Source organism: Lutra lutra, chromosome 2 (genome assembly GCF_902655055.1).
Source record: "Lutra lutra chromosome 2, mLutLut1.2, whole genome shotgun sequence".
Classification (NCBI taxonomy): Eukaryota; Metazoa; Chordata; class Mammalia; order Carnivora; family Mustelidae; genus Lutra; species Lutra lutra.
Window position 1 is genome coordinate 176,317,651 of NC_062279.1, and position 12,003 is coordinate 176,329,653.

The window sequence follows — 12,003 nt, forward strand, 5'->3', positions numbered from 1 at the left end:
GAGAACTGTGTACGTGCATGTAGCCTACACCCTGATTGAGAGAGGACAGCAAGTTCCCTCCTGTCCCTTCCCAGTTCATCTCCACCACCTCCAGAAAAGCACTGTCCTCATTTCTATCACTATAACATTTATTTGCCTTACATCTTGAACTTTATGTAAGTGAAATGACATAGAATGGACGTACTCTTATTTTGGCGACTTCCAGAATATTGTTGGGGACCCACTGGGCTAGTTGAAAGACTTTGGGTTTTGGAACCTGAGAACAAGAAACTCAAGTCTTAAATTATTTAACCTCCTTAAGTCTCAATTTTTCTCTCTAAAATGGTAATTAAAAAGTGATAACTTTTGCCTGTTTCATAAACTATTTGTGAATTTCAACAGGATAATGTGGATGAGGTGCTTTTTAAAAATTTTTTAAAAATTAAAAAAAAAATTACATTTGTCCTAAAATGTTGGTTATTACACAGCTTTCAACACAGTTCATGCCCATGCTTTTTTCCTGCTCCCGCTGTCCCTTCTTCAAAGGGAAATTTACATGCCCTGATTGCCACTTCCTTGCATTCTTTCCTGTGAAGTCTCTTCTCTCTTCTCATACTTCCTTCACTGCCTCATTTCCCTTTATTCCATCTAAATGAGAGCTCATCTCTTAGATAAACCATAATTAGTTTAGCATCTCACCAGAGACAAATGCAGGCAGACTCCTGACACTTCCCTTGTGTTCTGACACCTGCTTTTCCAATGAGTCTGGGCTAAGCCTTCTCCTGATATTAATGGAGTAGCCATAGTCTGATCTAATGTATGTGTACTGTGCTCTCTTAACCCTGTTGAGGTGGGTCTTTGGTACCAATTTATGCATACTAACATGGGCTCCAAAGATTCTGGTAGGCATTCACTTCTCCACCATTCTCCCATGAATAAATCTGTCAGGGAGTAGTATAGCCTGCCAGACTGGATGGAGCAGGTTCATCTGAAAACGAGGCTCTGGGTCTGGAGACTTTTGCATGCATAGAACTTGCTTTTTGGGGTACCTGGGGGTGCTCAGTCACTTTAGCGTCCACCTTCAGCTCAGGTCATGATTCCAAGGTCCTGGGATCGAGCCCCCACATTGGGCTCCCTGCTCAGCGGGGAGTCTACTTCTCCCTCTTGCTCTGCCCCTGGGTCTGGAGACTTTTGCATGCATAAGACTTGCTTTTTGGGGTGCCTGGGGGGCTCAGTCACTTTAGCGTCTGCCTTCAGCTCAGGTCATGATCCCAAGGTCCTGGGATCGAGCCCCCACATTGGGCTCCTTGCTCAGCAGCGAGTCTACTTCTCCTTCTTGTTCTGCCCCACCCCCTGCTTGTGTGTGCTCCTTTCCTCAAATAAATAAATAAAATCTTAAAAAAGAAAGAACTTGCCTCTTACCTAGATGAAGAGGTTGAGTTAGAGGACAGATTCTGTCATGTGAGCCTTGGCATTCCTTGGTGGCCTTTTATAAACAAGTTAATGAATGTTAAGGTTGTTTAGGGGTGGAGGGGTGGGGCTTGGGTCTAGGCCATGGTTAAGAAATATTATGGTTAGACAAGAGGGAGGCACAGATTATAGCCAGGGGCCTCTTGAAATAAATAAAGGGTTTGGACTGCCGAGAGCCAAGAGTGAAGTGGAGGGAACTGGCCAACGCGGAGGCTTGGACAAGTGTTACTGAATGAGTACATGGGCCAAAACTCAGGATAAGTGAGTTATTGTCTAAGTCTTCTCCCTGCAGAGGATTAGACTCACTGGTGTAGTTGAAGGAGTCTGAGGACCAGGGAGGGTCAAGTTCTGGCTTCCCTGTGGGACTCTAGCTGCCTGCCCCGGCAATGAGTTTGCTGAGGTGAAATGAACTGTGTCGGTGGGCTGAGGCAAGGAGAGCCACAGCCTGAGCCTCCGCCAGCGCCTTTGAGGGAAAGCTGGGTCAGCAGCTGGAGAAACCAGATACAAACACATTTCTAAGTCCAGGAGCCCCAGAGCAATGAGAAGCGAAGGCATGGGCCAGGAGCTGGATACCCTGAAGGCTGGGAGCGATGGAGGAGGAAGATTTTCCCATCCTCTCTGGTCAGGGCAGAGAGGTGGGGCAAGGTTTTACCCGAGCTGAAGTGTGTGGGGCTGCTGCAGCCTGAGGTTAGCAGCTGTCATTCCTGGGATTTGGATCCAAAGACCATTCTGGCAACGAGGAGAATGTTCTCGTTGTTCATCGTTCTAGGGGTGGAGTTGGCTGATGGCTGGGGCCCCCAAAAGGCAGGAAACTTAGTTTAGAGTTTCCCAGATGGTGGTTCCATACAGGTTTGAGACACCTGTGTTTGGAGAGTAGATGAGAATGCGGAAGGCTATGCCTCTCTCTAGAGCTGGAGGGAATTTGGGGGATGCTGGTGATTCAGGGGCTCTAACTCAAAACCTCCCGCCATGTAGCAACATTTAACAATGTAAGAAGAACTCCCTGCAATTTCAAATCTTGGAAAGTAGCAATTCGGCTCTTCTGAGACTGAGGCTTTCATAACAGACGGCCCTCTTTCAGAAAACTGTTAGGGCTTTTCAACTTTGTATTATTCCAAACAGAAGCCCAGTTGGTGTCTTGTAATAGTATTATGACCCCAGCTGAAGAAGCCACGGACAGCCTCAGTGAACGATTCCTTTTGTTCCACAGACTCTCATCTTTTTGTGTGAGTTTGATCAGCTCTAAGGGTTGGTTGCAGCTGGAGAGACATCGTGTGCTTTGTTCAGGAAACATTTCCCAAGTTGTTCATGAGTCCGAAAAAAATTCATAGTTCTTGTCATACAGAGGACATCCTTCTGGGCCTGGGATCTGATTTTTTTTCTTGCTGAACTTTCGTGTGGCCTCTAAGGACTATCCTCATACCTGTTTTACAGAGAAATTAAGTGGGGCATAGGGGGAAATTAAGTGGGGCACAGAGGACTGCCTAAGGTTATACAGGTAAGAAAGATTTACATGCAGAAGTCTGATTTCTTATCTTTTGCTCTTAACAACTGTCCTGTGCCCACAACTGTGATTTTAATGGCAGAGAAAAGCAAGAGCTTTGGGGTTGGTGATGTTGGCCTGGGGTCAGTGCCAGAAAATGTCAAGTGGACAATACAGAGGAGAATACAATGGGCAATACAGAGGATAGCCACTGGGTCTCGACGGGACAGAACATAAAGAAGGACGATATGGGGTTGGTGGTCTTGGGATGTAAGCATCAAGGGCCTGATGGTCCTTTTATTGTTCTTTTCTTTTTTTTTTCCCTTTTCTTTTCTTTTTTAAAGATTATTTATTTTAGGGAGAGAGAGAGAGCATGAGTGGGGGGGGAGGGGCAGAGGGAGAGGAGAGAGAATCTCCAGCAGACTCCCCACTGACCGTGGAGCCCGATGTGGGGCTTGGTTCCTGGACCCTGAGATCATGACCTGAGCAGAAGTCAAAGTTGGATGCTTAACGGACTGAGCCATCCCAGCGGCCCCACTGGTCCTTCTTAAGATAAAAAGGCGAGTCCAGTAAGAGTGCAAGCATGGGAGAGCTGAGAGGATAAGGAGGCTGTAGTCAGGGGAGAAGGCCGGGGTTTCAGTTTTCTCTGGTAGAGCCATCCCATGAGGCGAGAGAAAGGAGACGGCTGGATGTGTACTGAATGCTACAGAGATAAGGGAGAAAAGGCTGGCACCTCCAGGCAGCCCATAAGGTGGGAACTGAATAGCTTCAGAGTCTTCGTGGGAGTTCTTGAACTCTGCCTGGGGAGTGCAGTACCCGTGGCTTTGCAGGGCTCCCCCCGTGTGCCGTGAGACTTACTCGTGAATGTGTAACTTACAGTGATAGTATGTACAGACGAGAGACCGCACGTGCCAAGGAGAATTACAGTAGATGTGTTTTTGCTATCATCATTTCTCTCCTCCTCGGTTGTTTTTGCCAAGCATCTATACTTCAGGTTTGGAGGTCAAACGCTCCAATGATGTGAGTCTTTGGAGGAGCAGTCCATAAAATGTCTCAGGTCAAAATGTGACCAGGCTGCAAACGTGTGACAAGTGTCATGCTGTTAGAAATGTTAAGCAAATACTGCAGACGTCCTGGCAGACTTCAGGGCTTAAAAGGAAGGCTGCAAACAACTGTTCCCTAAGGAACACCCTCCCCGGACAGAGTCACCAATGACCGTCACTCCTTCCCAGCACCCAGAGCAGACGGTTTTGAAATAAATCCAGAGAGGAAAGTTTCTAACTTGTTTTCCTGACTCTGACTTTATTATTTAGAGAGAACTGTATGGAATTCTGTCTATACTATACCAGGGGTTGGTAACAGGCTTGGCCTGTTTTTGTCCTGGCTTTCTTTCTTGCTAAGGATGGTTTTTACATTTTAAAAGAGTTGGAAATGACACAAAACAAGACTTTGTATGTGACTCCAAGAGCTTGGAATGTTTACTGTCTGGTCCTTTACAGAAAACGTTTGCCAGCCCATAAGGACTATGGGATGAATTTTGGATGTCATTGTTTACCCTGGTAAAGTTAAGTAATTGACTCTGGGCAGTGCAGAAATGGGAAAATAAAATAACTTTTTAGGAAAGGTTTTCCTAGGACCTTTTGTAAGGTCCCCCTCCACCCAACTTTTTATTTTGAAAAATTTCAGACTTACAGAATAGTGAGAAGAATAATACAAGGATTCCACATATACTTTAACTGCAACTAGAAGTAAATGATTCAGGAAGAAAGAGGGCTTTGCAGAAAAGGATAAAATCAGAGTGGCAAAATGATCACAACTTCGACCCTTGCACAACATGGTTTGAACTGTGTGGGTCCATTTACATTTGGAACTTTTCCATACATACAGTCCAGTACAGCAAATGTATTTTCTTTCCTTATGATTTTTCTTAATATTTTCTTTTCCCAAGCTGACTTTATTGTAGGAATACAGCATAGAACACATACAGCATACCGAATATATGTTAATTGACTGTTGATATTATCGGTAAGGCTTCTGAGCAACAGTAGGCTAAAAATTGGTAACTTTTGGAGGAGTCAGAAGTTCTAGGTGGATTTTCAACTGTGCAGGGGGTCGCTCCCCGCCCCGTGGTTGTTCAAGATGCCGTCACCTCTGATGGGATCTTGTTATAGGGTGTGTCCTCTGCTATCCCCTCCCTTCCCCTCCAGTGGTTTGATTTCTCATCCTCCCCCACCCTCTTTACTTTCTTTTTTGTTACCATCCAAAGATAGACCCTTAAGAAAAGCCAGTTCCTATGCGTTTATGAGCGAGCACAGTGGAAAGCGAGTGGATTGGGAAAAAACTGAGGTTGAATCCTGTGAAATTGTGTAACTAGATGAAAAACAGTCGGAAAACGTGGTTTCATGAGGTTCAACCTAGTTAACTTACGTTGCTGGTGTGTGTCCATGTGTCCTCACGCCACTTACCTGGCCTCCTGGAGCCCCAGTTCTGTGACCTATGACAAGCAGTAGAATTAGTACCTGATTAAGATGGTTGATGTGAGGATTAAATGAATTGATAATATGGATACATCTCTTTGTTCAGTGCTTGGAACGTAGCAGGCCCTTAATTGTTAACTGTTGTCCCTTTGTGTATGAAAGGGGGAAGTCACCACCTCCTCGGGTCCCTGGGATCTTCCGGTAAGAGAGAACTGCAGAGTGCTCGCCACTGTCTGGGGCTTGCTTGGCGCTCCGGACCCCTAGCTGTTCTCATTATGCTTGTTGGAAACAGGCCCGAAGTCAATTATGAATATGACATAGTCAGTGCAACTCTGTGTCACTGCGCACCCATCAGCTCTTTGTCCAGGGGCTGCCAACAAGCCATGGGATGAACGCACTGGGATTTTCCTTCCCAGCTTGTCTTGCCGAGCCTGTGATCAAAAACTGGGCAAGAAAGTTTGGGACCTTTACAAACCTGATCATCTGTGAATAATGAGCTTTGGCTGGCGGGACTTGAGACCCAGAGTGATTGTTTTGAAAACAGTAACCTTGACCTCTGTGGTGATGTCATTTCCTCCCACTCTCCACAGTCTGTCATGGTTTCTTTCTCTGGGAAGCTGTTCCAGAAACTTCTAGGCAGGATTGGTAGGTTCCTGTCTGGCTTCCAAGTATCTGTACCACCTCCGAGCTAGCACGTATCCTGGTCTATTTCCGGAACCAGAGTGAAGGCTTCCTGAAGATCCCTTCTGTTTATCTGTGGTTTGACTTCACTGGACGCTGGTCTGACACATAACACCTCTCTTACGGGCACTTCCTGAATACAGTGAGTCCAGTACTGGGATTGCTCCCTAGGCTGCCTAATCATCAGTGACCTTAACTTTCTCCCAGTCTTAGCTGTCATTGTCAGTATTATCCTCTGTCTCTGTCCCGTCTCCTCTCCTCCCTTCCTCTCCCTTCCCCGCCCCTGTCCTCTTCTTTCTCCCCTTTTTCCTCTTTCCTCCTCTGACTCAGTTCAGAGTCACACACACACACACACACACACACACACACACACACACACACACACACACACAATTTTACATAAAGAACAGACCCATCCTTGAAGACTAAAGATGAAAGCATAGATGTACCTACTTTCTTTAAGTATAAGATTCTCCACTCCAGCTCCATCTTCTTTGGAATTAATAGAGGTTGAACTTCTGGGTTTTTGTTCTGCAGACACGTTTTCTTGGTATATAAAGTCTGAGCATGTCCGTTTGCAAGTGACTGACCAATAGAGAATGTCCTAGTGGATTTTTGTCTCAATTCTTACTCTGGTGAAATAATTTTCTGAAGATAAGAAATCTGTTGGCAAACGTGTTTATATCATCGCTGATGAATGAGCTGCTTATTCTAAGAAGGGAGGCTTGTCCTGGATTCTTGTCCTGATTTCAGCATGAGATGTGGCGTGCCACAGATGTGTACTAGCCTTCTAGGACCGGCTGGCAGTTGATGGTGTGGCTTTGTGTAGAGACATTTTGTCATGCAGAGGATTTGATATTGATCACGTTCTGCACAGCCTCAAAGTAGGAACTGAGGGCCATAAAAAGGGAATGGAAGGCTTGATCCCTGCTCTTCAGGAGTTTTATAATGCTCTTGGGGCTTGAACATATGTACAAAATGGTGTGTGAGTAGCAGTATAAACCAGTGTGTGAGTAAATGCAAGTGACTGAGATTTAATTGCTGAGATTTACTAAGAACTAAAACAAAGGGAGATTGTTACAGTTTGGGAACACTGGGGAGATGTGACATCAACTGAATTTTACTTAAGTTGAGAATAGGCTGAGGGAAAGAGAAGGGCATCCTTCACGGAGACAAGAGCAGAAGGCAAGGTTTGAAGTCAAGGAGTAGGCTGTGTTTGGCATACACAGAAGAGATCTGCTCTGACGGCAGTGGGGGCGGGGCGGGAAGGTGGCTTCTCTTCCTTCATTCAACTAAGTTTTTTCAGAACCCACTTTCAAGTATGGTAAGTTACTAGAAAGCCTAGTACACTATGCAGTAAAATCATGTAATAGGGGCGCCCTGCTCAGATCTGGAATCTAAATCCTGACTCCATACGGGATATGAATATATCCCATATATAAATATAAATATATCCCATATATATAAATATATGGGATAAATATATCCCGTATATCCCATACGGGATATATAAATCTCAGGTTCTCTTGTGGAAAAGACATTAATATAGAGACCTGAATGACAAGTGACAAGAGATTAGTCAGGAAAGAGGGAAGAGAGATGGAAGTAAGGGAGGAAGCATATTCTAGACTGGAAGGATGAAATGTCTGAGGTCCCTAAGACGGAAGCTCAGTGCATTGAAGGAATTACAAGGGGACTCATGGTCAAAGGAGAGGGGATGAAGGTGTGAGATGAGGGTGGATGGAGAGGAGGAGGAGGAGGCAGGGGCAAGATTGCTCAGGGCCTTGGAAGTCATGGAAAGATTTTGGGATTTGACCTCCAGAGCAATAGAAGTAAGAAGAATTCTGAAGAAATACGCAGGACTTAATAGGGTAGAGGATATTGATAAGTGAAAGAAAGGGCTACAAAATAACTTCAGTGCTTCTGTTGTTGATGGCCAGCAGAGTCAGGCTTCTGGTGCACACGGAAGAGGAGCCTCTACTTGTTGGGACAGTTCATAATTTCAGTTTGGGCAGGGTGAGTTTGGGAAATAGATAGCCCACCCAGGGGCCATCCTGTAGACTGCTGGGGACACGGTCTGGAGCTTAGAGGAGAGGCAGTGGATTTCGCTTTTTCAAATATGATTTGCCAGCCATTGTTGGACATCAAGGCCAAGCTGTGATAGATGACAGACTCTCTGAGGAGAAGAGCACATCAAGGAAGAACAGCAGAGCATGTTCTCAGTTGAGGAAGCCTCCCCACTGGGTCAGGGGTAAGAGAAAGAGAAGCTCACAAAGGGATATCAGATGAGAGGAAACCCAAGGAAGTGTGGTGCCTTGGAAACCAAGGGCACTAAGAAGACTTAAGAAGCTGGTGGTCACCTGTATTACATGGCCCGAGGAGAGGTCAGCTCATGCAAGGCTTCAGAAAAGGCCTGCCTCACTGGTAGTGGAAGGCACTGGAGAGCTTTTTCAATTAATAGTCATCTCTGGGAAAGTCCAGACCACCAATCATGAGTCAACCAAATTGTTGTGAGTCTGGCTCATTCTGTTGCATTGTTTCAACAGGCTCTTGGTAAGACCTTATCTAATGTCAGCTGCACATGCAGTATTTTCCTCAACTATTAAAAAAGAAAAGGGATTAGTCTGGACCAATGGCTCCTTTGTAGAGTGGCCGTGTAGTTTGTCAGTCAGTCAAGATGGTTTTGAGAGTGAAAAGAGTTTTTTAAACCAGCTGAGACACTAAAACAACAAATGAAATCTAGACGGTCCTCAGCAAATGGGGATGTATGGTCGACCCAGTTGCTGGCAACCTCAGACTGCTGCCTTCTAATCACCATTGTTTTGTTCAGTATCTACAAACCCCTCCCTTACTTAATCCTCACCATGACCCTGGTAGGTGAGCAGCCTGGGTCAGCTCTTCCCACCTTCCTTTGTAAGGACTAGATGGAGACGGGGGCTGGTAGAGCACAGTGTGCCTTCGAACTCTTTGTCTGGAGCTCTTTCTCTAACCCAGATGCTCACTCGAATCTCAGCAAACTTGGGTCCTTTCGCCCTTACTGATTTTGGCCTTAGCAGGCTGGTAAGAATTTGATAGGCCTTCTGTGTAGGTTTCTCCTTTGTCTTTCGGCCATATCACAGTTGGCTTCACAGACTTGGCTCATCTCCCGCTCTTTGGCACCAAGTCTCATTAAGCTTTTAAGTTCAAGTAAGGACATTTCAACCCACTCTTTTTTTTTTTTTTTAAAAGTTCTCCAGTGAAAAGCTGCTCTTTTTTGTTTGAACAATTGGCCTGGCTTAGGTGGGAACTTGGGCAAGAACTTAGTTATCTCAAGAGCCTTCTATTAGGAAAGATGAAAACAGATGCAGAACATAGAGGAAGAATTTGTAGGATTCAAGAAGTGCAGAATGGACTCCCAGTGTTGTCTTTTTTTCTTCTTGAATTCTCATCAAATAGACAGCCCTTGGTGTTCCTACTCAAAAGGGGGACTCAGCACAGTGTGCATGGGGAGTGTTACTATCCCCATTCAAACTGTGTTTCCTGGGTAGGTGCAGGGGACTTGTGTGCATTTGAAACATTCTCAAGCTTATCCATCTTGGCAAATATTTTTTTCCATGAAAAAATTATATAATCCTGGTCATAACATCTTTTTTCTTTTTTAAAAAAATATTTATTTATTTATTTATTTATTTATTTTGTGTGTACACATTTAGTTTTATTGTAACAAAGCAACTTGTACACTTTTAACGTTTAAAACTGAGCATCATCTTTCCTTTCCAGTGAAACAAAAAGAAAATTTAAAAATAAACAGGAACAAAATTACAATAGAGAATGTCAATTCCAAATAAGATCCTACAAGTTCTGCTGATTCTCCCATCGAGTGGCAGGGCTCAAGTCATCATTAGGAGAGAGTTTTATTTTAAAAGTGTCATCTTAAACTGCAAGGATGTCCGTTAAACATCACAATTAAACATGCCAAAGGAGAAGCCATGTTGTCAAAATGCCCACTTAACCCACCCAAACATCTCAAACCCACCCTTTGCTGACCTTCTATAACCCCATTTTTTAAAGTTTTTTTTTCTTTTTTTTAAACAAGAGAAAGTAGACAGGTACATGTTGGTAAATGCTAACTGTCCATATTCACATAGAGACACAGTGTAATCTCTGAGCCCAATATACAGAGAAAGGAGGAAAAAAGCTAGAATTCTATGCACTACTACACAGGGGCCTAGCACCCTCCAGCTTCCAGCAGAGCTAAGGGAGCAGAAGGTTTTTCTTTTTTCCCACAGAGCACGGTGGTGTTGATTCCATAAAGTTTTTGTTTTTGTTGAGACAGGAAGGGACAAAAATGAATTTGGAACAAAAAGGGGTAGAGATTCTTTTCCCACTGTATTCTGCTCAAGGTATTTCCCCCCAAAATAAGCTGAGAACCATGGTATAAAGGGAGAGAAAAAGGAGACTTCAAAAAACAGGGCGAATGAGCACGAGAGGAGAAAAGAAAAAGAAAAAGGAAAAAAAAAAAAGACGGCAACTTGCTCCCAGGGACTGAAGAAAATTAAAAAAGGAAGGTTGGAATCCATCAGTGTTCCATTAGTCATCTTCTCCTTCATCCTCCTCTCCTTCCTCCCCCTCATCATCATCTTCATCTTCTTCACCTTCATCCTCATCTCCTTCTTCATCAATATCTTCCAATCCTTCTTCTTCTTCATCATCATCATCATCCTCTTCTCCTTCCCCTTCTTCATCATCCATATCGGGAACCAAGTAGTACTGTAATGGATTTGGCCAAATATCATCTTTGATGACCTCTCCTAACTCATCTGCACCTGCATCAGAATGGTCAGTAAACCAGGTGAAGAAGCTCTCTGGTTCCTCATGCTGTCTCTTCCTGCTGGCTTTATTCTGTGTTTGACTTGAACGTTTCGTCAAATCCTTTCCAGATTTCCATTTGATTTCAGTGGACTTTGAAGATGGATCACCACTCTCATTCAGATGAAATTCTTTGGAGAGAACTTTATTTTCGAAGTAAGGGTTTTCATCAAAATAAAAATCTATTCTGTAACCTGATTTAATATCTTCAAATTCTGTCACTTCAACTCTTGTCAAATAATGCAGCGCCTCTTCATCCTCCTCCCCAAGCAGTGCAGACACTTGTGGATGGTTGACAAATGTTGTTACCCAAAAATTGGGGATTTTGGCGATCAATTCCGACCTCTTCTGAAAAAATGGTTGGCGGAGTTTGTTATATTTCTGTTCTACTTTCAAAATCTCCTCACTGGCTTGTTCATTAAGTCTGTCTATTTCATTTTGTACTTCATCAATATGTTCAATTGCTTCTTGCTGTTCTTTTTCTCCCTTATGCAAGTGCTGAGATGTTGACGTCTGCCCTGACTTGGGGGCAGGAGGCAGTCTCGGTTTCTTCGTTTGAGGCGGGAGCGAAGACTGGCGTTTGGGGGCCATGCTGCAAGGAAACTCCAGGAAACCGGGAGAGAGGCACGTCTGGAAGCTCTGATTGCTCAATATTTATTTTTTTAATAACAGGGAGCCCCCGCTCAGGGCTCAGTCCCAGTACCCTCAGATCATGACCTGAGCTGAAGGCAGACATTTAACTGTCTGAGCCACCCAGATGCCCCAACTTCTTTTTTTCTTAATACATAGTTTTACATGGCCTCGACTTGGGTCTTTGTTTTGAGACTTCCAAAAAACTGTGTTTGAAATTTAATTTAGCATAATTCTCTTTTAAGAACCGCTCCCCTCAAAATGTAGTGATTTCTTTCACCCTGGAGCCGTCTGTTCCTTAAAATCATATTCAGCTTCTCTCACTTAAATCACAGGCTTAATCTCCTTACTCCTGAACAAATTTATGACACATTTATTGGAATGATCGATTGACTAAAAAAATATATAAGAAGAGTTTTAAATATGGGCTGCTTG

The 12,003-nt window shown here is 44.1% G+C and overlaps 2 protein-coding genes across 2 annotated transcripts in view; one reads left to right on the plus strand and one right to left on the minus strand.

Moving 5' to 3' along the window:
- Positions 1–12,003, plus strand: part of LIMCH1 (LIM and calponin homology domains 1) — a 326,061-nt gene that overhangs the window by 134,222 nt on the left and 179,836 nt on the right.
- Positions 10,138–11,544, minus strand: LOC125093670 (protein SET). Its single transcript, XM_047719181.1, has one exon. It carries the CDS (start codon positions 11,527–11,529, stop codon positions 10,660–10,662), a length of 870 nt encoding a protein of 289 aa, XP_047575137.1. The 5' UTR covers positions 11,530–11,544; the 3' UTR covers positions 10,138–10,659.